This window comes from Diabrotica virgifera, chromosome 4 (assembly GCF_917563875.1).
Source record: "Diabrotica virgifera virgifera chromosome 4, PGI_DIABVI_V3a".
Taxonomy (NCBI): Eukaryota; Metazoa; Arthropoda; class Insecta; order Coleoptera; family Chrysomelidae; genus Diabrotica; species Diabrotica virgifera.
Window position 1 is genome coordinate 20,587,765 of NC_065446.1, and position 25,413 is coordinate 20,613,177.

The following is a 25,413-nucleotide window of genomic DNA, read 5'->3' on the forward strand; positions in this document are numbered from 1 at the left end:
AAGTAGATATGCATATCAAAATAAATACAGATTTGAAGTTTTGCAGGAGTTGAAGTTTCACATTTTTTAAGATACTCAACTGAATTTTTTAATTCTAAAAGCGGCCTACTACTAATCCAAAAACACAGTAAATTACCGATATTTTGCTTTGCATTACAGATATCGGAAAAAGTTATTTGATCAAGTTGTTCCAAATATTATTCTAATCCCACATACCAAATTTCATCACAAAATTCACACTTTTAGTTTTTTCATTATTTTTAGTCAGGATCCTAAAATCGCAGAGGAGGCTGCCGGCCGATTAGCCGCCTTGCCCAATCTCCGGGCAGCGTGTGCGTTAAACTATAATGCAGCTCTAAGGAGACCGGGTCTCCGTAAATGCTGCTGGGCTGCGCGGAGCATTAGCAAGTGAGATTTTCCGGCCAGCAGTCTCCTCTGCGATTTTAGGATCCTGACTACAAATAATGAAAAAACTAAAAGTGTCAATTTTGTGATGAAGTTTGGTATGTGGGGTTAGAGCATTATTTGGAACAACTTGTTCAAATAACTTTTTCCGATATCTCAAACGCGAAGCAAAATAGCAAAGTAAACAAGACAGTGTAGCATGTGTAAAAAATTTATGGGGAGGCTAAGCCTCCCTTGCCTCCTTTGACCAGCTGCCACTGTTATGAACACAATTAAAATAAGAAAAACATCGTATCTGGGCCACATATTTCGTAACGATAAATATTCTCTGCTACATGTCATCATGCAAGGAAAAGTAGAGATGAAGAAGAAAGGCTTGAGAAGAAAAAATAAATCTTGGCTAAGGAATATCAGAGATTGGACTAACCTCAGTGTTGAACAGACATTTCACGTTGCAGACAGAGAAGCGTTTAAACAAGTGATCGCCAACTTTCGTTAGAAGACGGCACAAGAAGAAGAAGACAGTATATAAACGAATGAATACTAAATAGAAAAAAAAAATGGAATCACAAAATGAGCAGAATGTGGGAGGCCCGTGTGGTCCACATCGACAGAAGAAGTATAATAACTTTCCATAGAATCCGCCAATGAACAATTTCTTTCATTCTTCAGGGCCAAACCAGACAGACCACTCTGCAGTGCTACTCTGTGGATCCACAAAGCAGCTTCCGATGATTGGCCGTGGGTTCTTATGTGAAGTGGACATTGCACCCCAGACGAGCGACTGTGGCCAGCCACAGTCACCGAGTCTCAAACCTTGATTACACGTAAAGAGTATTGTAGCGAGACAGTGTTCTCGGCCGAGTGCTCGTTTGGTATAAACATACTAACGAGTACTTGGCCGAGTACTCGACCCAGTCATATGGCGAGACAGTCACTCGGATCTTGTTCTATTTACTAGGCCGAGTCTTCGACCTCCCACCCTTCAATCGTATACTCGCCAATCCACTCAGTATGTGTAAACAACACTCGCTGTGTAACAATATAACTGTGCATATTACCTACCACTTCATCAGAGGAGACGACTTGTGTTAATCAATGTGATTTGTGATTCTCAAAAATAGCTAACAAATGGAACTCAGATAGGACAGAAAAGTTTAGTTCAATTGTATAGATAAGTTACACCCGTGCTTATGAAATTTCAAATCTTTGGAGTATAAAAATAAACAAAAACGTGATGCAGCATATACCGTATATCAATTGTAGAAGAAATAAATATTGTTGGTTTTAAAATTCAAGAAGTCAAATATGAAAAAAATTAAATTCGACATTTAAGAAATTAAACATTAGACCAGAAATAAAACAATCAATGAATCGAAGAAATCAGGAGCAGCGAGATTTGGTCTAATCCATTGTCTATAGTCCAAAGACGCTTATATATCCGTCAATTCTTGTATAAGTAGTGGTATAAGCCGTTTGATATATTTTTAATGTTAGCTTTACGACCCATAAGTACACTACTCCTTGTTTTTGTGAATCGAAACTTAACTGACTCTCCTCCAAATTTAAAAATTGCCAAATACGTATAAACCATCTCTCGCCCTCACCACTGTCTCGGTCTAGTAATAGTTTGCTGTCTCGCCACTGCACTCGTTACGTGTAATCAAGCCATTACTGCTAGTGGCGTCCACCAGTGGCAAAACCCATTCAGTCTCAGACGGACCACTTTTGTAGCTGCCACGGATGTTTACGAGAGTTTATAGGGTGAGCACCTAAGATGAATTTTGATTCGGAACGGTTTTTGATTGAAGTGCAAAACAGACCGGCTATATGGGATAAAAGAACCCGAGGGCATATTTATAGGGCATTAAAAGGAAAAGCGTGGGACGTCATCTTTGAATTATTTGTTCCTGATTTTACAGAAGGTAGCCCTATCGAAAAGAATAAATCCCTTAAGCAATGTTTTCTCTATTTATATTTAAATTTTATTATACATTTGATGTATTTGAACTGAGCAAAACAAATACTCACAATTTTGTTTGTTTATTTATGTTAAGTAGTGGGGTCCCATCCTAGGTCAAAAAAGGTTTTATTGTTTGTTGTTGAAAACAAATCGATAAGATATCAGTTAAAAGGGGGTTGCAAGCTAAGATGTTTCAATATATTCAATTTCATTATCTCCTTATCTTTCACTCAGTTGTCAGGTTGTATCAAACTATTTTACGCCTGTAGGATACCAAATGTACTGGTTGCTTTTTATGTGCTTCTTTCTGTGATATAGCTGTTTTTGTCTGGTTCTTCTTAATTCCATTTATGGAGTTTATTGGTATTTTTAAAAAGCGTTGAAATTTTATAAAATATTTAAAACTATGGACATTACAAACACCGATTTTGACGAACACACTTTTTAAAAATATATTAGCCGGCAAGTTTTTAATAATTTAAACAAATTTACTGATTTTTCTCGCCTATTACATTAAACGCCGCACCCTTCCAAACGATCCACGATCCACAGAGTAGCGCTGCAGAGTAGTCCGTCTGGTTTGGCCCTTACTTATTTTGAGATACAAGATATGCACATTATTAATGTAGCTATTGTACAGTAACCTCCTGCACATTGTGAGTGGGGCTCCATCATGTTGCAGCCAAATACTGGTGTTTGCAATACTGTTATTGTCTAAAAATTTTAAACAATAAAATTTCCAAATTAAAACGTAAATGAAAAATAGTTACGTGGATTTGGAAAAGAGTGAACCATCTCAAATGCTGTTTTACGAAATTTATAGATTCAGATAAATTCAAATACTCCGGACCATTTAAGTTTCGTTCAATGAAAAGATTTAGGGGTTAAGGGAATAAAATGGGATCGTAAGTAGCACTGTTTCCTGAGTACTTTTATATATTAAGGCACGTATCCACTATGGTGGCGCTTCGCGCTCCTGCAACTACTCCACATATTGGATACGTTGGCGCTTCCGGATCGTGACCGTGCAACAGTGAGTGCTTCGCCTCGGCGCTCCAATCGGTGGCGGTTTATATGTACAGGAGCGCATTCCATATCGATTAGAGCAATTGCAGGGAGAGCGGCGCGAAACCTTAGTGGATACGTGCCTTTACATTAACATTACCGTCTTCATTGTTTAATAGAATAATCCATGCCTAGCTCTGTCTAATTGTTAATTTTTAGGCTTTGTGCAATGTCAGCGAAAAATTGGCTTCACTTTCGTTTATGTTTGTAAGTTCTAGGCGTAAGTGTTGTTGTATATGTTTTTAATAAGTTGTCTAAATTGTTTTTATAACAAAGTAAGTACAAAGTAATATATCTTTCGAAAATATTTGTGTTCTTATTGTTTCTTTTGTTTTGGAGTGTCAAGGGTTACATAAATTAGTATAAGTCAAATACCGCTACCATTCGTAGCGAGAGGCGATCGCTTCTCATATATTTACAAGCTGCACCTGCTATTTTGGCGTTAAAATTTCCAAGCGGAGACAGAACAGCTCCCTGAGGTACTCCTGCCTCTGTATTTCGACTTCGAATAGGACTTGTTTTATGCGAATCCTGAATTTTCGGTTTACGAGATACGAGAAGAGATAAGCTCTGTCGTGGCATTGCTGTATCCATAGTTCTTCATTTTGTAGACCAGTCACTTGTGCCAAACTCTGTCGAACGCTTTGTTTACGACTAGGAAGGCTGCTCCGCCGTACCGTCTATCGTCGAAGCCTGCTGCTGCGTATTGTGTGAGCGTAAGTACTTGCTCATTATACAAGGAAAGGTGGAAGGATGAAGATCATGAGGAAGATCCCCAACAGGATGGATTGATAAAATTACAGGAGTATGCAAAAGACCTATGCATAAGTTAAAAGAAAAGACCAGAGACAGAGATCTTTGGAGACGGACAATACACGACATCATGTCGACCACTACACTCTCTCCGAGGGTCAGGATTGAAGAGAGAAGCGTTACAGTTCGATTGAATGGCTCTAAATTCGAATTGGACTTCTGGTAGAACTTGTGGCCATTCTGTTTTCTCTTCGAGCCTTGAGAGTAGGTATCACTCTTTTAGCAATTTTGCTTTTTGCTGAATGCTGACAGTAAACTTATACATGTATGAAGTTCTACCATTTCTGGAAGGCCCCCAGTTGGTTAATAACTCCTTTCTTAATATTGTTCTGAAGCTATATATTATATCATTCTGTCCCAGCTTTAAATTGTGGCATATTTCCCAGTTAGAATAATAAGCTCCTTTATTTCAGAGTCGTCCATCATTATACCTAAAAAGCATATAAAGATACTATTATGTTTCTTTTTTAACCATTCGGATACGCAACAAGATTATTATTACATCTTAAATTACTCAATTTACTTTTATTTAATACCTATATATGTACGTACCTTCAAAATATCCGTTAATTTTTAAAGAACACCAATAAATTCAACATCCATCTATATGAACATGAACATATCACGACATCTTGACAAACACTGACGACTAAATCATAAATAGTTAATCTACGCAATTCTTTTGTGGAAGAAAATCTCTTTGCAAGTAACATTTCGGCATTAACGACAAAGTTTTTATTTTATAACCACAGTTACTACAGAGGGTATTTCGGAAGAATTATTTCTTGTGGTTTAAAATATTTATTTGATTGCAAGAAAATTTCTTGTTCACAAATATAAATATGGATTAACTTAACATTATATTTCTTATACTGCAAAATATTTGTAGTTTTCAATTTAAGAAATAAAAACTTTAGGATAAGAAAATTAAATGTAACCATTAATGCATTTCTTAGTATTGAAGAAATTATCTGTAAGAAATTATTGAGTTGTGTTTAAAAAACTCGTTTCTTTATATGTGAACCGGTGTGTTTAAATTAATAGGATATGTTAACTTTTAAGAAATATTGCTCAAAGAAATCGGTGTTTTAGGAGAAAAGAAATTGTTCTCTCGGTGTATCAACCTATAGTTTTGTGGAAAATGCTTATTTTCCTGGTTTGTGGATTATGTTCATATGGGCTTCCTTCCATTGATTAGGAAATCTTCTGTAGATATCTCATCAGTGCGTTTTTTATGTTGTCCAGATAAATGACAGATTTCCCTGGGAGATATTTTAGAACCCTCTTGGTTATTTCGTCTGGTCCAGGTGCTTCCTTTGATGAGATTTTCCGGATCAAGTTCGTCTTCAAAATTATTTTCTGGATAAACATAACCTACTTTGGTTTTATATTCACAAACAGAAAATTGCTACCCTCAAAAAGATACCACCTGTAAATTGTATTATCACTCTACTACAAAAAACATTACAACAAATAAAATTAACTGTCTTCTAGAACACCTTCAGGAATAATTCAGGTAAAAGGTAGATGCCGTGCAGACGCAATTTTTTTTCTCATATAAACACAAATCTTTAATATATGCAATTTATTTGTTATAACCAATTGGGACTGGATCCCGCGTACCAAAAAAAAGTTTATAAATAGCATGCTGAAAATTTGTTAATAGCTTTACGGTGTCTAGTCGGACAAATTTTGATGTATGGAAACACTGGAACAGGGGAAGTTTTAATAGAGGAACGTGATTTTAATTGTGGAACTTGTCATCCTGACAAGTTTATGTTGGTGAAAACTAGCAGGTTGTTTTTTTAACAAACTTTTTATAATATATGGAAAAATATTTGTCCTACAAATATGTTGGGCATTTTAAGAAGTCCCCCACGTAGAACAAGTCAAATGATAAGAATTAAATTACAAATCAATTGGAAGTTCTGTCCGACAAAATACATGGGGCGATTTCGTAGTCTGACGTTTGAAATCTGTAACATGTTCCACAATTAAAACTTTCCCTATTCCACAATTAAAACTTCCCCTGTTCTAGTGTTCCCATACATAAAGGTCTGTCCGACTAGACACCGTTAAGCTATTAACAAATTTTCAGCTTGCTATTAATCAACTTTTTTTGTACCCGGGATCGAGGCCTAAATATTTTGATAATTTTATATAATCGCCTCAGTATCTGGAATATAATATGCCCACGATAAATTGATCGATACGATATGAGATGTAAAAATAGTATATAATACAGATAAATTATATGTATAATACTTCAGTAGATTGTTTAGTTTAGTTGTGATTTTTAGTCGAAAAATTTTGGAAGATGGCGATTATAAAAGATATGTAGGTATTGAATTAATCGAGATATTTAGAATAAAAATAATATTATAGAATTAAACATAATATTGTATGTGATGCAACTAGCATTTTATGATGATCAATATAATGCGAGTATGAGAGATATAACATGAGCATCGTAGTTGCAAATGTTGTATAGAATACGAGTATCATATTGGCAATTAAATGCTAGTAGTATACATAATTTTCTCTACGATCATCCAAAAAATATATATTCAAATTTCTTTACTTTGCAAAACAAAAAAATTTAGTCGTTATGTGATTAAATTAATAATTTTTTAGATATATTTTAATTATTATCTCTCTCTCTCTCTCTCTCTCTCTCTCTCTCTCTCTCTCTCTCTCTCTCTCTCTCTGTCTCTCTCTGTCTCTCTCTCTCTCTGTCTCTCTCTCTCTCTCTCTCTCTCTCTCTCTCTCTCTCTCTCTCTCTCTCTCTCTCTCTCTCTCCTATCACTAAAGACTGGATTATATGCAAAATGCATATGCATATATATGCTGCATATTTCTCATGTTTTTCATAAATGCATATGCCTTGCATATTTGGAGATTTAAGAGCATATAAATGCATATTTTGATGGGAATTTACTCTACCCCATTTAAAAATAAGGTATATATTAGTAACATCAACATCCATTAAAATAAAATGTGAAAGTAAATATTTTGCTGTTAAGCTCCTTTGTTGTTGTACCCATAAACATAATGGGCGTTATTTATAGCTGCAGGTATCATTATCCGGATATTTAAGATTTATAGACTTCTCAGAATTTACAAATTACCTAAGTAAATACCGATTATATTTTGAATAACATTACAAATATTACCTGTACTTTCTGCTGGTGTCGGCCAACTATGAATTATTCTGGGAAAACCAACCAAAACGAAATTTTAAGCATTTTAAGGGTAGGATAGATTATTTTATTTTATGAATGGTTAGTCTTAAATCAATCGCCGATTATTCAACTTTTGTGATTGCAAGTTATTGACTATACTGTGTAAAAAAATCATTTTATTATTATTGTGAAAATGCCTAAAGTAGCAAGGGAAAAATCAAGTCTTCTCAGAAGTTGGATTGGAAGTAACAATCATCTAAAAGTTATCGACAGTGAAAGTATGTTTTGCACCATTTGTGATAAAAAGGTAAGTTCTCCACTTCAATAGATTTTTAAACTTATCAAACTTCTTTGCACATCTATGTGTCTGTCTATTCTAAAATGACAAACCGTCCCATTTCTTCAAAAACTGTTTTTTAAAGTTCGCAACGGTTTGGCTTATACAGAGCGAGGTGTTGAGAGTGGCCCACCCTGTATACTACGGTACACTGACTGTACTTTATTGTTTGACGATTTCAATTTCACTTTGAGAAATAAAAAAAAATTGGGGGAGGTTTAAAAAGTTTGATCATTTTAATGTAGGTATCTATTTACGAAAACATCTAAAACATCATTATCATTATATTCCAGATTCCATGTCAAAAGAAATTCCAAGTAGTTCAACACATAAAAACTTCACTTCACCAAACTAAGCTATCAAAAAATGATAATAAACCTCGCCAGCAGATTCTACAGAACAGTTTGCAGATTCAGAATACGTCAGTTGGGCAAGAAACCTTTGCAAAGGATTTATGCCATTTTTTTTTGAACTGCAATATCCCTCTGCACAAGTTAGAACATAAATCGTGTCAAAACTTTTTAAAAACTTATTGCAAGATTAAAGATAAACCAGCTCAAATACCAAGTTCTTCAACTCTTCGGAAAAAATATGTCAGTGCATGTTACAAAGATGTGATGACGAGTATTAAAAATCAGTTAAAAGCCGAATATCTTTGGATTTCCGTCGACGAAACAACGGATACAAAGGGTCGACAAATTGCGAATCTAATTGTTGGAGTTCTTAACGACTCTGGCGATTTTAAAAACTCATACTTAATTAGTGTAAAATGTTTGGAAAAAACAAACTATGCTACAATAGCTAGATTTGTTAACGAATCCCTAACAAATTTTTTTTTACCTGATCAAGTACCATTTGAAAAAATATTATTAATGCTTAGTGATGCCGCCTCATATATGATGAAAGCTGCATCCAATCTTAAAATCTTTTTCCCTAATTTAATTCACTGTACATGTTTGGCGCACGGCCTAAACAGAGTTGCAGAGAAAGTTAGAATTGAATTTCCCAATGTAAACACCTTAATAAATAATGTAAAAAAAGTATTTCTGAAAGCACCACTACGTGTACAGGTATATAGGGAGATGCTTCCCGATATTCCTTTACCACCAGAACCAGTATTAACCAGATGGGGAACTTGGCTTAAAAGTGCTATATTTTTATCTGAACACTACGACGACATCAAAAGCGTTATTTCAAGTTTTGATCCGACTTGTACCGCTATTGATAACTGTCAAAATATTTTTAAAGAAAAGTCTATTAAAAATCAATTGTTGTATATAAAATCGAATTTCGATATCATTGAAAGTTCAATTACAAAATTAGAGGCTCAAAATTTATGTCTTCACAATAGTATGTCTATTGTTGATTCGGTTAAACAGAAAATAACAAATCTGAATGGGGAAATTGGAGTAAAAATTAAAGATAAACTTGATGACGTTTTAAACAAAAATGAGGGTTTCACTTTATTGCGTTCAATAAATAATATAATCAATTTTGGAAACTTCGATGAAAATATTAATATGGATCCGTCTCTAATAGCAAAGTTTAAATATGCCCCAATTACATCTTGTGACGTTGAGAGATCTTTTTCTGCCTATAAACAAATATTAACAGATAGAAGACATAATATTAGTTTAGAAAATATGAATCAATATATGATTATTTATTGTAACAATAAAAATATGTAAATTTGTTTTATTGTACTCTTTTTATAATATTAGTTTAGAAAATATGAATCAATATTGTAACAATAAAAATATGTACATTTATTTTATTGTACTCTTATTTATCTTGTGGTCAAAATAAAATATTTTGCCGTTTTATTTGTCACAAAACCTGAAGTTAAAAAAATATATTAAGAAATAATAATACAATTTGGTTTAAATTCAAACCTATTTATTTATTTTTATTATTTTTTATTTATTTATGTATTTAACGTAAACCATAAAATTATTCATATAAAAATAAGTGCATATATAAATGCATATTTGCATGTTAATTGTGCATATTCAGCTTGTTTTAAAATGCATATTGCATGCATATTTTAGACATTTTTTAGTGCATATTTTCCAGTCTCTACCTATCACTCTGGGCTAATTAGCAAAATACAAGGAAAAGTTATTTACCAGCAATTTTATTGCTGGAATCGAATCTAATGATTGTATATATTAATAATATAGGTATGTAAAGTCCGCAGATAGTGTGCTACTTTTTTTATAAACAAAATGGCACCCAAAAATTGTGTTTTTTTCAATTTTTGCTCTATAACTCCAAAAAATACCCAAATAAAAATTCACCGTAATTAAATTCTGCATAGAGAGGTGTTTTTCCCGATTTACTTTGACGAAAATTTTCCCCGGAAAATGCGGATTTTTCCAACAAAATCTTTAATTTTCAACTAAAATTTTAGATTAGTAATTGTATATCAATGATTAAATAGCTTGGTAATGTAAAGGCTTTTTTTTGTATAGATTATAATTCCAGAAGCCGATGGAAATTAAATGAACAGTTTAGCAACAATTGAATTGTTAATTAAAATTTTACGTTTGCTATAATAACTACAATAATTATGGTAGATAAGAATAACTATGAATTTTGAATAAAAATACACTGTACCTATCTAATGTACTTTACAGAATTAAAATTGGACTATTTAAGCGGCCTCAGGAATATTTTAAAATTATAAACAATTTTTTGGTTTATAAACAAACAGAATATCTCGGGAAATACTAAATGAAATTAAGTCGTGAAAACGATGAAAAAAAAAGCGGCAGGACACTTATTATAAAAAAAAAAACGTTTAATTGTGATGAGTGGTTCCTGAGATACAACTGGTCAAATTTGACCTGCATTTACGGCAAAGATATAAAAAATAGGATCATAATTTTCGAACCATGACCTTTTTATTTTTGTCCTCTTTGTCCACACCAATTTTCATATCTTTAAAATACTGGTAACATATATTATTATAATAAAAACTACCGATATTACGAGTGAAAATTGCCAAAAATAGCAAAATTCCAATCAAAAATTAGGTTGGAGAAAATGTAATCTCAAAGTTCAAAATCGGTATACGTTAAAAAAATGCATTTACTCGGCTTCCTTTCCTTATTTTTTTTTTTTTTTGTTTCCGAGTAACTCGAGTAGAGTCATCTAACTAACGTATTATTAAATGTAAAACTTGCTTTTGTTTTGTTATAATAGATTAATTTATTTATAAGAAAAGAAAACTACATATTTTTTTCAGTTGTAGACTTTTTTTAGATAAACTTACAACAAGTGTACCTTTTAACGTTAAAAATACAAATATTCTCATTTGAAAACTATATAATTATTTAAACAATCTTTATTTAAACAAATATTAAATTTTTGTTATAATAAATCATTTAATTTATTATAACAAAACAAAAGCAACTTTGACATTTAGTATACGTTAGTTACATGTCTCTACTCGAGTTAGTTCGGAACAAAAAAAGAATGAAGAAATTTGCTCCATGGGAAGCCGAGAAAATGCATTTTTTAACGTAGGCCGATTTTGAACTTTGAGATTACATTTTCTCCAACCTAATTTTTTATTGGAATTTTGCTATTTTTGCAATGAGTATTTTAAAGATATGAAAATTGGTGTGGAGAAAGAGGACCGAAACAAAAAGGTGATGGTTCAAAAATTATGATCCTATTTTTTACATCTTTGCCGCAACTGCCGGTCAACCTTGACCGGTTGTACCTCAGGAACCACTCATCACAATTAAACGTTTTTTCTTTTAGAAAAAGCATCCTGCCGCTTTTTTTCCGTTACCGTTTGGGGACTGGGACCTAATTTCCATAAGGTTTGTGCGGGTTACTTTCCCTGTGATTGTAAATTTTCGTATTGTGAAAGTTTTGTATTTCTGATCGTTGCGTTGGTTAAGAGATTGAAGAGGTTGAATCAAACTCGTAGACATAATTTTGTTCCAATTTGTGTAACGTAAAACTACAACGGTGGGAGTTGCCAACAACCTTTCAATATGTGAACAACTCAATTTGGGGTCAGATGGTACCTTGGGCACAATACATATGATATCTTGTGCATCCATGTTTAATTTAATAATTATAGTCAATGTTTCTATGACTGATTGAGTTGAAAGTATTTTTACCCTAATATTTTTATTTTGGTGGTTAGCATGTCAGCATCTTTTCAGCACTGATGATGATCTGTTATCAGATCGAAAACTAGTTCCGTGATGTAGCCCTTTTTAGGAAATTTTAATTGATGTATCTTTTTTTAAAGGATTTTACGTGTTTTTTGTTTTATAAAAGATTCCTAGAACACCATCTGTGTACCTTCAAATGATATGTAATTATTGTGCCTGCTCCCAACTGCTACAGTTTTAGTATAGTTTAATCTTTGAGCTACGTTGACGTTAAGTTTTCTTGCCGTATCACACACCGCATGTCATAATTTACTTTTCTATAGTCAAAAGCAGTCCAGTGTATTCTTTCGCTATTAGTATGGCAGCAAGTTCATCCATGTTCTATTTTCAAGTGCTTTCAATATTATTTCAGTATTTCTTAGATACCAATACTCAAAATTTATTGTAATTCAGTTTATAAAGGATCGTGCAGAAACTCCACTATTAGAAAACGGGCGGCCCACAAAATTAGTTATTTTTGATGTCTCAAATTTCCTAAAACTGTTTTCCGATTTAAGTGATTTTTTTAATATGTTATAGCCTTATTCTAGCCAACAATATCGCTGTAATATTATTGTTATTAAACAAGTAAATGTTCATTGTATACCGGGTGGACCAATCAAACTGTGTTTTTTTCTCAAAGTTCGAAACACCCTGTGGATAATTCTACCATTTATAAAATACTGAAATTAAAACCCAACTATAGCCTCCGGTTTCCTTAACATTCTTTTTGTTTGATTCATTTATTTGTTTTGGATAATAAAAAAGTTAGATACTTTAACAACTAGCCATGTTCTTCATCAGTACAGGGTTTTTTTTCATAAGTGCGACAATTTTTAAGGGGTAATTCTGCATGAAAAAAAATGTGTGTACTTTGTACGCACGTAAGAAGTTATACTCCTATTATATGATTTTAACGAAATCAATATACTTTAAACAGTTTATTTATATTTTATTTAAATATTAAACTAATTTTAATACCTCATCATCATTCTCTTTGCCTTATCCCTATGCGGGGTCGGCTTCCCTAATTGCATTTCTCCATACAATTCTATCTTGAGTAATATCAATATTAATCCCCTTTACCAACATGTCCTGCCTAATCGTCTCCCCCCACGTCTTCTTTGGTCTTCCTCTCCTACTCCTTCCAGGAATCTGCACTTCAGCAATTCTTAGTATTGGGTGATTAGCGTCTCGACGTTGAACATGACCAAACCATCTCAACCTATGCTCTCTCATTTTGGCATCAATTGGTGCCATACCTAGACTTCCCCTAATATACTCATTTTTAATTTTATCCATTTTTGTCACTCCACTTATCCATCTAAGCATTCTCATTTCCGCCACATGCATTCGTTGTTCCTCTTTCTTTTTCACTGCCCAACATTCAGTTCCGTGCATCATAGCCGGTCTTACGGCTGTTTTATAGAATTTTCCCTTCAGCTTCATTGGAATTTTCCTGTCACACAGCACACCACTCGCTTCCTTACACTTCATCACTCCAGCCCTAATTCTACTGCATGCATCTCCATCTATCTCTCCATTACCCTGTAATACCGATCCCAGGTACTTAAAACAATTAGTTCACCATCCAAAGATACCATGTTATTTGTATAAACTCCATCTTTAAATAACCATTGCAAACACTCTGTCTTTGCCTACTAAGTTTTAAACCTTTTTCCTCCAGAGCTTGTCTCCACTGTTCCAGTTTTTGTTCTAAGTCATTTTCACTATTTCCTACTAACACGACATCATCAGCATACATTAAGCACCATGGAATGTTACCCTGTAGTTTCGCTGTTATCTGGTCCAAAACTAATGAGAATAAATACGGACTAAGCACCGAGCGCTAATGCAATCCTACTTTCACATGAAATTTATCAGTCTCTTCCACACCTGTCCTAGCACTAGTCGTTACTCCCTCATACATATCTCTCACAATCTTTACATATTCACCAGGGACTCCTTTCTTATTGAGTGCCCACCACAGAATCTCTCGAGGAACCCTATCATATGCTTTCTCAAGATCAATGAATACCATATGAGCTTTTGTTTCTTTACTCCTGTATTTTTCCGTCAACTGCCTTATAATGAAAATTGCATCTGTTGTTGATCTGCCCTGCATAAAGCCAAACTGATTCTCGGATATTTCGGTCTCTTCACGTATCCGTCTATCAATTACTCTTTCCTATATTTTCATGGTGTGGCTAAGCAGTTTTATAGCCCTGTAGTTTGTACATTGTTGTGTATCTCCCTTGTTTTTGTAGACAGGTACTAGTATACTGCTTCTCCATTCGTCTGGCATTTGTCCAACTTCCATAATTCTAATAAATAAACCTGCTAGCCACCGTGTTCCTGTCTCTCCCAATGCTCTACATACTTCCCCAGGAATATCATCTGGTCCTACCGCTTTTCCTTTCTTTATTTTTTGAAGCGCTTGAGCCACTTCCTCGTTTGTTATTTTGGTGACCATTGCTGCTACTGTCTCCGTTGACTCTATAGGCTGTCTGTCAAATTCTTCATTTAATAAGCTGTCAAAGTACTTTCTCCATCTCTTTTTGACATCGTTTTCGTGAACTTGTATTTTATTATTTTCATCTTGGATACATCTAATCGGATTAAAATCTTTTGCTTTCTTTGCTCTCTGTTTGGCTATTTTATATATCTTCGTTTCGCCTTCCCTGGTATCAAGTTGATCGTATAGGCTTGAATTTGAATACTCTTCTGCTTTGGCTTTTGCTACTGCTACTTTCGCTTCCTTTTTCGCCACCATATAGTTTTGAAGATCTGTGTCGAATCTGGTTTCTTGCCACTTTTTATATAATGTTCGCTTCTTTTTTATTTTTTCTTGTACTTCGTTTGACCACCACCAAGTCTCTTTACCCTCAAACTTTTTTCCTGGCGTTTTCCCAAGTATTTCAATAGCAGTCTCTCTAATAATGTTGGCCATTTTTCTCCAAATTGTGTTCGGGCTTCCTTTCATGTTCCAACATGTTCCACTAATTTTAATACTTACTACTTTCTAAAATTTTTTATTAAAACCATACCAAAAATTAAAAAAAAATAAAAGAATAGAACACACACAAACACATTGAAAAATGCCACAAAGAAATAATTTCTGAAGAATAATTGTTGCCAAAAATTTTAACTAAATACGTATTTTCTGAAAAATTTTTTATAATAATATACTTACAATCATAAAATGTATAAAAAAAAATAAAAATATAAAAACTTGCATTGGGGATCGAACGCGCCTATTATAGAGATGTTAGATTGGAAATCCAAGCGCTTTACCATTTAGCCACCTAGACGTATCAGTCATGTGGGAAGATAAACCAACTGATCCTTTATACCATAAACTTTTTGACAATGGCTTATTACTTATATGAATTTAAGCAAATTAGTTTGATTTTTGTGGAATTAAAATATTAAAATACAACAAAACATATAGTAAGAAAACAACATATTAGATGAAGATTGGTAGAAATTTTATTCGTAATCAAATTATGTAAATTAAACATTACATACTAATAGGTACATAAGTACTCGTACATTATTTTTTACATTTTGCAAATAGGTATGTTAGTCCAGCGAAATAAGATTTCTCTCGTGTCACATCCCCCTCCAGGCCGAAACGAATTTTTTTGAGTAGTATGAAGATCTATATTAATAACCTGTATGTTTCCTGCAGTCGATTTTGATTATATACATAGTTATAAACAAATGAAGATCAAAAAACGGTAAATTTTCGCTTATTTCTTCTATTACTAAAAAGTGAAGCATTTTAAAGAAATTTGAGAATAAGAAACTCATAAATCATATAAAAAAAATTCAATATGGCGTTCGCTGCATATGTCTAAAATTGCAAAATAAGTCATAGATTTTAGGTTTTTATAAGTATTCATAACTTATGTAAAAATTAACTTAGAACCTTATCATTATACGAATTGCTGAGACTTCTGGTGCTTAAATTATACCCCAAATTTCAAAGCAATTGGTCAAATAGTTTAAAAGTTATTTAATTTGTTTATCCCAAATTTTTTTTGCAACACTATAAGTCAGAAAATGATGAGGTTACAGTAATACTTCGTACAGTTTATGAAAGAAGAAGATTTATACCATTAACTTAATTAAAAAAAATGACAAATAATAATTTTAAATACTGTAAAATTATTTTGCAAGAATAACTTTTTAACCGTTACCCGTAGAAAAATAGTTTTTCATATTTAGAAAGAATGAATTTTTATACACATTTAGAAAGAAAAATAATTGTCCTAAGACAATTAGGGACGAAGTTAGCCCCCTTATTTTTTAATTCACAGCAGCTTTGTTTATTAAAATTAAGAAATAAAATTTGCCGCATTTGAAAGAACGTACTTCATAGTATTAATGTACCAAGTATAAACAAGATTTCCTTTCAAGAAAATCGTCCACAACGCTTAAAAATGTGGCCCTTAAAATCTGCCGGCCTTGAAACTTATCGCCAGGATAGCGATGAGAAGGGGGAAGGAGCTGTTAACTGTATTTCTGGTTCTCGATTATTTATTTCGACGTTTCTTTTTTTAATTTGTATGTACTTTTTACGTACATTACGAATATGCATTATTTAAATAAATTTATTGTTATATACACCATCCAATTTGTTTAAACATTTTTTTTTAATTTTGTTAAATAATATTAGATGTACAACTTGTAACAGATGTAACAGATGTAACAGATGTAATATTAGATGTACAGATTGTAACTTATATTGTAAAACGTACATATTATTTATAATTAATAGACTTAGGCAAATATGCAAATTGCATATTTTGCATATTATGCATAAAAAATGCAAAAATATCAAATTCTGCATATTTTTATATAAATCGGCATAAAGTGCATATTTAGCGTTTTTTGATCTTCATTTGTTTATAGCTATGTATATCATCAAAATCGGCTGTAGGAAACATATAGGTTATTATTATAGATGACTATACTACTCAAAAAATTTGGTATCGGCCTGGAGGGGGTTGAGTCACCAACAGGATATTTTTTTCCTTATTTCTGTGAATTATGTAATAGCTATTTGTATAACAAGGGAGGAAAGTGCTACTTTTCCTCCCGAGAATGAAGTTTACTTCAAGGGAGTAATCATTCAAGGGAGGAAAAGGCACTTTACTCCCATGTTATACATATGGTTTTTCCACCTTCCTTAAATTAATACCAAGTCATTTTTTATTTTTACTTAATTTATTTATGTAACTAACCAACAAAATTTATTAAAACTAAAACTAACAAGTAGGTACAATATAACTGTCAACTGTCAAATATAAGTCAAACTATTAATGTAAACATTGTTAAATCAAAATAACAATTTACTGTTTTTTATCATTCTGCAAAATACAGCGTGTTTTATAAATAAACGTTAAAATGTATAGATACTTACGTAATAGAAAATAGATATTGTACAGGGCGTCAATAAGTTATATTTCATGAATGAAGTACCATGACGTCACTTTTACTTTTCCTCCCTAGGGAGGAAAAATATTTTCCTCCCTAGGGAGGAAAAGTACCACTTTGCTCCCTACAATCAGGTCCGGAAAAGTATACTTTCGATAGAGGTAGGTGGAAAATAATTTTTTATTACAATACTGAAACATTTACAATTATTACGTATGTACCTGTTGCTTTTAACCCTTGTAAAACGGTGCTTAGATTCTTACGTAAACGACGGTGGGGGGTGCATTTGCACCCCATCCGTATATCCATTGTTTTTCATATGTGAACGTCGGGGAAATTGATTTGAAAGGTAAATAGGACTTGCTTATTAAACTATGAAACATAATTTTACAAACAAAGTACTCATTCCTTCTTAAACAAATTATTATCGTTGCATTACAAACACATGAAATTTTTCACAGAGTGAGCAACACAAAGCTTTTACACACAATACAGTTATGTCGGGACTTTCTGTCTTTTTCTGTGACATAAGTAACACCGACCTTGTCCCGTAGCTCTGTTAGCTCCAGGTGGAACATCAGAAACGTCCAATTCAGGATACGAAATTTTCATCATATTATGCACCCTACAGTCATTTTTCCAAAAAAACACTTAAATGCAAAAAGTTTTAAATGCTGTAATGGGTGGAGTGCGTTTAGAATTGAATTTAATGCGAATAGAAAAATGGACAAAAATAAAAAAAAATATTAAAAAAGATAGGTGAGAAAAACGTGGTATGGAGTGCACCTGCACCCCGTACCGCCTTACGAAGGTTAAAAACTATTTAAAAAGTCACTACAATTATAAACTTGCTTTTATTTCTGTCCTCACAATAATAAAAAGTAATATACACAACATTTGTTTACCCATAACTTCCATATTGAACAATTATTGACAGATCATTTTACCACCCAACCAGAGCCCGTATAACCTTTGAGCTGCGTCCAGGACTAAGATTTTTGATGAATTCGCGCACATATACATTTACTCCCAAACACGGCTAAAGAAGTATAACTTCAATAATGATTGTTTGCTTTATAAACATATGTCGGCAAATGGTTCGTTTTCGATATACGGGATGTTGGATTTTTTTCTTAGAAACTGACGATTTATTTATTGCTCTAAAACCGGATGAGATATGCAAATGAAATTTGGTAAGTTTTGAAAGGTAGTTATTGCTCAATTTTTGATATACAATTAAGAATTTTGTATTCACCATTACCCTTCATACGTCTAATATCACGGGTAATACCCGTAGGCACACCAATAGTGAATATAAAATTCTTAATTGTATGTCAAAAAATATGCAAAATGCTCTTAAAACCTACCAAATTGCATTTGAAATATAGAAAACTTTTATAGCGAACTTCAAAAAACATTACATCTCATAGCATCTAGAGACATAACAGTGATCATGGGTGATTTTAATGCAAAAATTGGCAAAGTAAAATGCTACCCTAATGTAGGACCCTATGGGCTTGGCGAACGAAACGACAGAGGGGATCGCCTAATTGAATTTTGCCAGGAGCATAATGTTATAACCGCAAATACATTCTTTAAATTACCTAAGCAACGCCTTTATACATGAAAATCTCCAGCTGACAAAGACAAAAAAATCGTCAGAAATCAAATTGACTACATCCTAAGGCAGGGTTGTCCAACAGGCGGCCCGCGGGCCGCATCCGGCCCGCGAGGCTATTTGTTGTGGCCCACGTAAGATTTTCGAAAAGCATATATATTTTGTTTAAATGCTGCCACTGTGAAAAAAGATTTTTTAATTTATATTTTATGGTTTAGCAGTGTTTTTACATCACAAATACTGTACCGCGTGACGCTTCGCGGACGTGTAACGAACACAATCGTCCTCCACCACTATGAGAACTGCACTGATTACTGCGCATCACAGTTCACGCAGGCCACACCTCCCACTGCTTACCATCCGTCGCTAGCCGCCATCGTGCCAGTGTGCTACTGACACGTAGGCTAGTCGGCTAATCTATTACGTTGCTAGTGAACAGTGAACTTGATTAATTCTTTGTCTTGATTCCTCTTATACAATAATGAGTGTAAAACTAGTAAAACGGAAAATTGATAGTGAGAACAGAATTTACAAAGAAAGTTGGGAGAGTTGATTACTTGATTGCTAACAATAATGGAAAGTTGCAGTGCTTAGTGTGCATGAATGTCGTTTCAGTGCCTAAAGAATATAATGTGAGAAGACATTACACAACAGTGCATGAAAATAAGTATGCTACGTACACAAATGAAAGTCAGCGTGCCCTAGTTGCAGATTTGAAGAAAAAGCTTAAATACCAAACTGGTATGTTCAGTAAAATATTACACTCTCAAACGCATACTTTGCATGCATCTTATGCCGTGTCGCTTGAGCTGGCAAAGGCAAAAAAACCTTTCACTGATGGCAATTTGATAAAAAAATGTGCTGTTGAAATGGCCAAAGCTTTCGGTGATTCTAAAATGGCGGAGAAATTTGAATCAGTGCCACTTTCACATCAAACCATACAAAGAAGGATTGTTGCTATGGGTGAGCAAGTATAAAAATCTATGCTTAGCCTGGTTAAGAAAAGTTCATATTTCTCACTTTGTTTGGATGAAAGCACTGATCAAACCGATGTTAGTCAGCTGTTAATATTTGTGCGCACTACTTTTGATGATTTTACCAGTAAAGAGGAGTTATTTGATATTTGTCCTCTTTATGGAACAACAAAAGGAAAAGACATCTATGAGGCTGTGAAGAAAGCAGTTGACAGAATTGGACGCTTTGATAAATGTTCAGCCATAGCAACAGACAGGGCCCCATCAATGACAGGTAAAAAAATTGGATTAGTGGGTCTGCTTCGAGAGAATGGTGTCACTTGCCCAATAATTCATTGTATTATACATCAGGGAGCTTTATGTGGAAAATCAGTCAAGGAAAATCAAGTTTTCCAAACCGTGATTAAGATTATAAATATGATTAGAGGTGGAAATCGATCTCTTTTACACAGGCAACTTAAGCAGTTTTTAGTGGAAACAGAGGCTGAGTATGGAGACTTGCTAATGTAAAACCATGTAAGGTGGCTGAGTGCAGGAAAGTGCATGGAACGATTTTTTGCCATAAGAAAGGAAATCCCTGCATTCCTCAACAAATACGTTTCATCTGACACAACTGAACTGGAAGAGCAGTTTAACAGAATTCTTAAGACAGTTAGCTTTTATAACAGATCTGACTAATCATCTTAACATGTTAAACTTGAGTCTTCAAGGAAGAAACCAGGCGGTTTCAGATTTGATCGGAATGATAAACGGATTCCGGAATAAGCTGAACGTGTTTAAACGTGCTTTGGAAAAAGAACAACCTGACACACTTCCCTATCTCTCTGCAAATAGCAGAAAAATTCAACGGTGAGGAAAATATTGAGTTTTCATCCTGCATTTCACAAATTGAACAAGTTATTGATGAATTCAATACAAGATTTGAAGAAATTGAAAGTCTCAAAAGCAGTGTACTACTTTATAATAACCCTCTTGGAGCAACCATTGATGATCAACCACCCAAATTACAGCTTGAGTTATGTGATCTTCAAGCAGACATGTTCCTAATCACCAGACAAGAAAAGGAACCTCAATTTTTCAAATTACTGTCAAAGGAGAAATTCCCAAATCTGCGAGATTTTGGAGTGAAAATGACGTCAATGTTCGGAAGCACATATACATGTGAAAGTGCCTTTTCCTCCATGAAATACATAAAAAACAAAAACAGAAGCAATCTTACCGATTCTTCCTTACGTCATCTTATGAGACTGTCTACAACTGAACTGGAGGTGGACATTTCTTCATTGGTGGATGAAGCCGATCGACCACAGTCCTCACACTAATTGAATACATCTTTTTCGTTGCTTTTGCAATGTTTGTCTTGATTATTGAAAAGTGTTATCAATAAATTTTTCGTTTATAAAAAAATGTAGTTGTTGAGCAATAAAAGAAATAATAGTCTTTTTTGTTTTAATTATTTTTATACCTCACTTTATTTTGTTATTACTTGTAACAAAATTATTATATGGCCCGCGACAACATCAAAGGTTTTAGTTTTGGCCCTTGAGGCATTGCAAGTTGGACACCCCTGTCCTAAGGCAAGCCGCACACCAAAGAAACATGAAACGTAAAACACATTTCATGAAAATAAAACACAGGTAAACAAATCTTGAAGTCCGCCTACCAATGAAATGAGTGTGATTCATGCTCATAAAACATTTTTATTTTCGGAGAGTTTCATAAATGGCCGGACGTCTATTTGTTTAGCAGTGTTTTATTTTCATGAAACGTGATTTACGTTTCATGTTTCTTTGATGTGCGGCCTGCCTAATAAAGCACAGATATCGAAATTCAATTCAGACAGTAAAGGCATATCCAGGAGCGGATGTATCTTCTAATGACAGTCTTCTTATTGCTAGGTTTCAACTTCAACTAAAAAAGACGTAAAAAAGCCGCAACAACAATAAATTTAACATACAGGAACTGTATGTAAAGTCAGAAGAAACAAAAGAAAATCTGAAACACGAAATCAACACAAATCTAGACAGAAACCCAGGAAATAATTGCAACGAAGAACAGCAGTGGCAACTCTTCAAAACCTCTATATTAGAGCTAAGTAAGAAAATACTTACAACAACCAAAATGTAAGAAAGAAGAATGGATGACGGAGGAAATTCTAGAGTTGATGAATGAAAGAAGAAAAAACAAAACCATCAATAAGACCCGCTATAAACAGCTTCAAAACCAAATATGAAGAAAAATTAGGGAGGCTAAAGAAAACTACTTCTCTGCAAAATGTAAAGAAACAGAAGAATTGCAAAACAGATATGACAACTTCAACCTACATAAAAAAGTCAAAGAACTAGCTGGAATAGGAAATAGACGAACCTCAAATATATTGCTCGACAAAAATGGAAATATTATAATGAAGACAGAACGAAAACTACGACGATGGAAAGAGTACATCGAGGAACTATTTCATGACCAGAGAGAAGCTAGTACATCCGTAGATAGCCAAACCGGAGATGTGGGCCCAGAGATAACCAAATCAGAGGTTAGTCAGGCAATAAACTCTATGAAAACCAATAAATCTGCTGGTCCAGATGAATTACCTAGCGAGCTGATAAAGTTGGTCAACGAGAAAAAACTGGACATAATAGTGGAACTGTTCAACGCTATCTATACTACGGGAATCATCCCTAGAGAAATGTTGACATTAGCATTTGTGTGTTTGCCAAAGAAAGTGAATGCCAAAGAATGCAGTGACTACCGAACCATAAGCTTAATGTTACATACCTTGAAAATTCTGATGAAAATTATCAACGCCAGAATACACTCTAAACGGGAGCTGGATATTAATGACACTCAATATGGGTTCCGCAATAGTATGGGTATCAGAGAGGCATTATTCTCCTTCACCGTGCTGACACAGATATGTTTGGATGTTAACCGTCCTCTTTACGTCTGTTTTATAGACTACAATAAAGCGTTTGATAAAGTAAAACATGATCGACTCATGGAAATTCTGAAAACTAAAAACCTAGATGAAAGAGATTTAAGACTAATAACACACCTCTATTACAATCAGCGAGCAATAGTAAGAATTGAAAAAGAAACATCTGAAGAAATGGAAATAAAGAGAGGAGTCAGGCAAGGCTGCATACTATCACCTCTATTATTTAACGCTTATTCTGAAGAGGTAATGCGAGAAACTCTGGAAAATAAAACAGTCGGCTTAAGAGTAAATGGAGTTTTAGTTAACAACATCAGATATGCAGATGATACAGTAATAATAGCCAATAGTTTACAAGACCTGTAAAGACTCATGAGTAAAATAGTAAGGTGTAGTAGGGAGTACGGACTCTCTCTTAATATCAAAAAGACGAAGTTTATGATAATTAGTAAAAACAACCATAATACTAACGAAGGCTTAACAGTAGAGGGCCAACAGGTCGAAAGAGTAAAAAAGTACACTTACCTAGGAACATTTATAACAGAAAATAATGACTACACTGCAGAAATCAAAGTCAGAATCGAAAAAGCACGTTCTAATTTTATGAAAATGATAAAGGTCCTATGTAGCAAAGATTTAACATTAGCTCTTAAAGTACGCCTAACAAAATGTTACGTATACAGTGTACTATACTATGGAGTGGAATCATGGACGTTAAATATAGAGACAATAAGACGACTTAACGCCTTTGAAATGTGGAGCTATAGAAGAATTATGAGGGTTTCCTGGGTAGATAGAGTTACGAACAACGAAGTACTGAGAAGAATTGGTAAAGAGAAGGAAGTTGAACTTACAATTAAAGAAAGAAAACTACAGTATCTCGGACATGTGATGCGGGGTGTGAAGTATGGCATCCTGTGACTCATAATGCAAGGAAAGATAGATGGCAGAAGAAGACGAATTTCATGGAAGAAGACGAATTTCATGGCTGAAGAACCTGGGAGAATGGTTTGGATGCAGCTCAAAACAACTATTTAGAGCTACTGCCTCAAAAACTAAAATAGCTATGATGATTGCCAACCTCCGTAGCGGAGATGGCACCTGAAGAAGAAGAAGAAGAAGAGCAATAAATAAATCGTCAGTTTGTACGAAAAAATTCAACATGGCGTGTCTCGGAAACGAAGGATTTGAGTACATATGTTTGTAAAGCAAACGGTCCTTATTATTATAAACCCTGTACTGATGAAGAACATGGCTAGTTGTTAAAGTATCTAACTTTTTTATTATCCAAGACAAGTGAATGAATAAAAAAATACAATGTTAAGAAAAGCGGAGGCTATAGTTGGGTTTTAATTTCAGGATTTTATAAGTGGTAGAATATTCCACAGGGTGTTGCGAACTTTGAGAAAAAAATACAGTTTGATTGGTCCACCGGTATATAATGAAAATTTACCTGTTTAGCAACAATATTATTACAGCGATATTGTTAAATAATAAGGCTATAACATACTAAAAAAATCACATAAATTTGACAACAGGTTTAGGAAATTGGAGACATAAAAAATGACCAATTTTGTGGGCTGCCCGTTTTCTCTGACCCGCAGTGTATATTTTATATATTTAATGTAAATTATTAAAACATTTTGCACTTTATCTCACTTTGTGTTTATATATAGGATGATACTTCTAACACTTTGGCTGTCAGTTAATTTGGCCATGTGTAGAGAAAATCTAGACGACGGACACGAGAAGATTTTGCATCACGTTTTAAGGAAGTTTCACAAACGCCACATTTGCCAAGAGCTATGTTCATCAGGTTTAGGAGGACATTCGTGCGGAAGAGATTGTTTAGATGTTTTTCAACAAATATATAATATGCAGCAGTCTACATCTAACAATTTAACTGAAAGTCATAATGATAATAACGTACCTAGAAGCGATATGTGCCCTGTTCTTTGTAAATACCACTTGGGGAAACCATTGTGCGTATGTTCAAAAGTGCAACATATTGTTCCGTCGAAAGCTATTGATTTTTTGGAAAGTGAGTATTTTAATTATCATTTATATAATTTAGAAAAGTACAAAATATCAAAAAATTCCTAATACAGAACCCTTTGTCTCCCCACGGTACTTTTGAGTACCACCAAAATTCTGGTACCCTTATATCCCAAGCATTGAAGTAGATCTAATTTGAGAATGTTCTGTTAAATATCATCTATTAGTTATCATCACCAACCCGTGCGCGTCCACTGCTGGACATTGGTCTCCCTCAGCTCTTTCCACCCAACATCTGGCGCTCCATAGCCCTCTGAGTTATGCGAATCTTGTTCACTACCTTTTTTGTGAGTATTATTGTTTCCTTTCCATAAGTAAGTATAGGCAACACACACTGGTCAAAATTCTTCCTTTTCAGGCATATGGGTAAGGCCGCGTTCAGAGTGGACGAGCAAAGAGCAAAGAGCAAAGCGGAGAAATCAAACTCATACTGGGAAATGGAGGTACACAGAGTG

General features: G+C 33.8%; 1 protein-coding gene across 1 annotated transcript in view; it reads left to right on the forward strand.

Annotated features, from left to right (window-relative positions):
- The first annotated feature begins 6,484 nt into the window (after nt 1-6,484).
- The window catches only part of LOC126882949 (uncharacterized), a 39,909-nt gene continuing 20,980 nt past the window's right edge, over nt 6,485-25,413 (forward strand). Inside the window, exons 1-2 of the mRNA XM_050648028.1 lie at nt 6,485-6,583; nt 24,580-24,944. Coding sequence (XP_050503985.1) covers nt 6,564-6,583; nt 24,580-24,944 — 385 coding nt within the window. The 5' untranslated portion in view covers nt 6,485-6,563. The remainder of the gene's footprint in view (nt 6,584-24,579; nt 24,945-25,413) is intronic.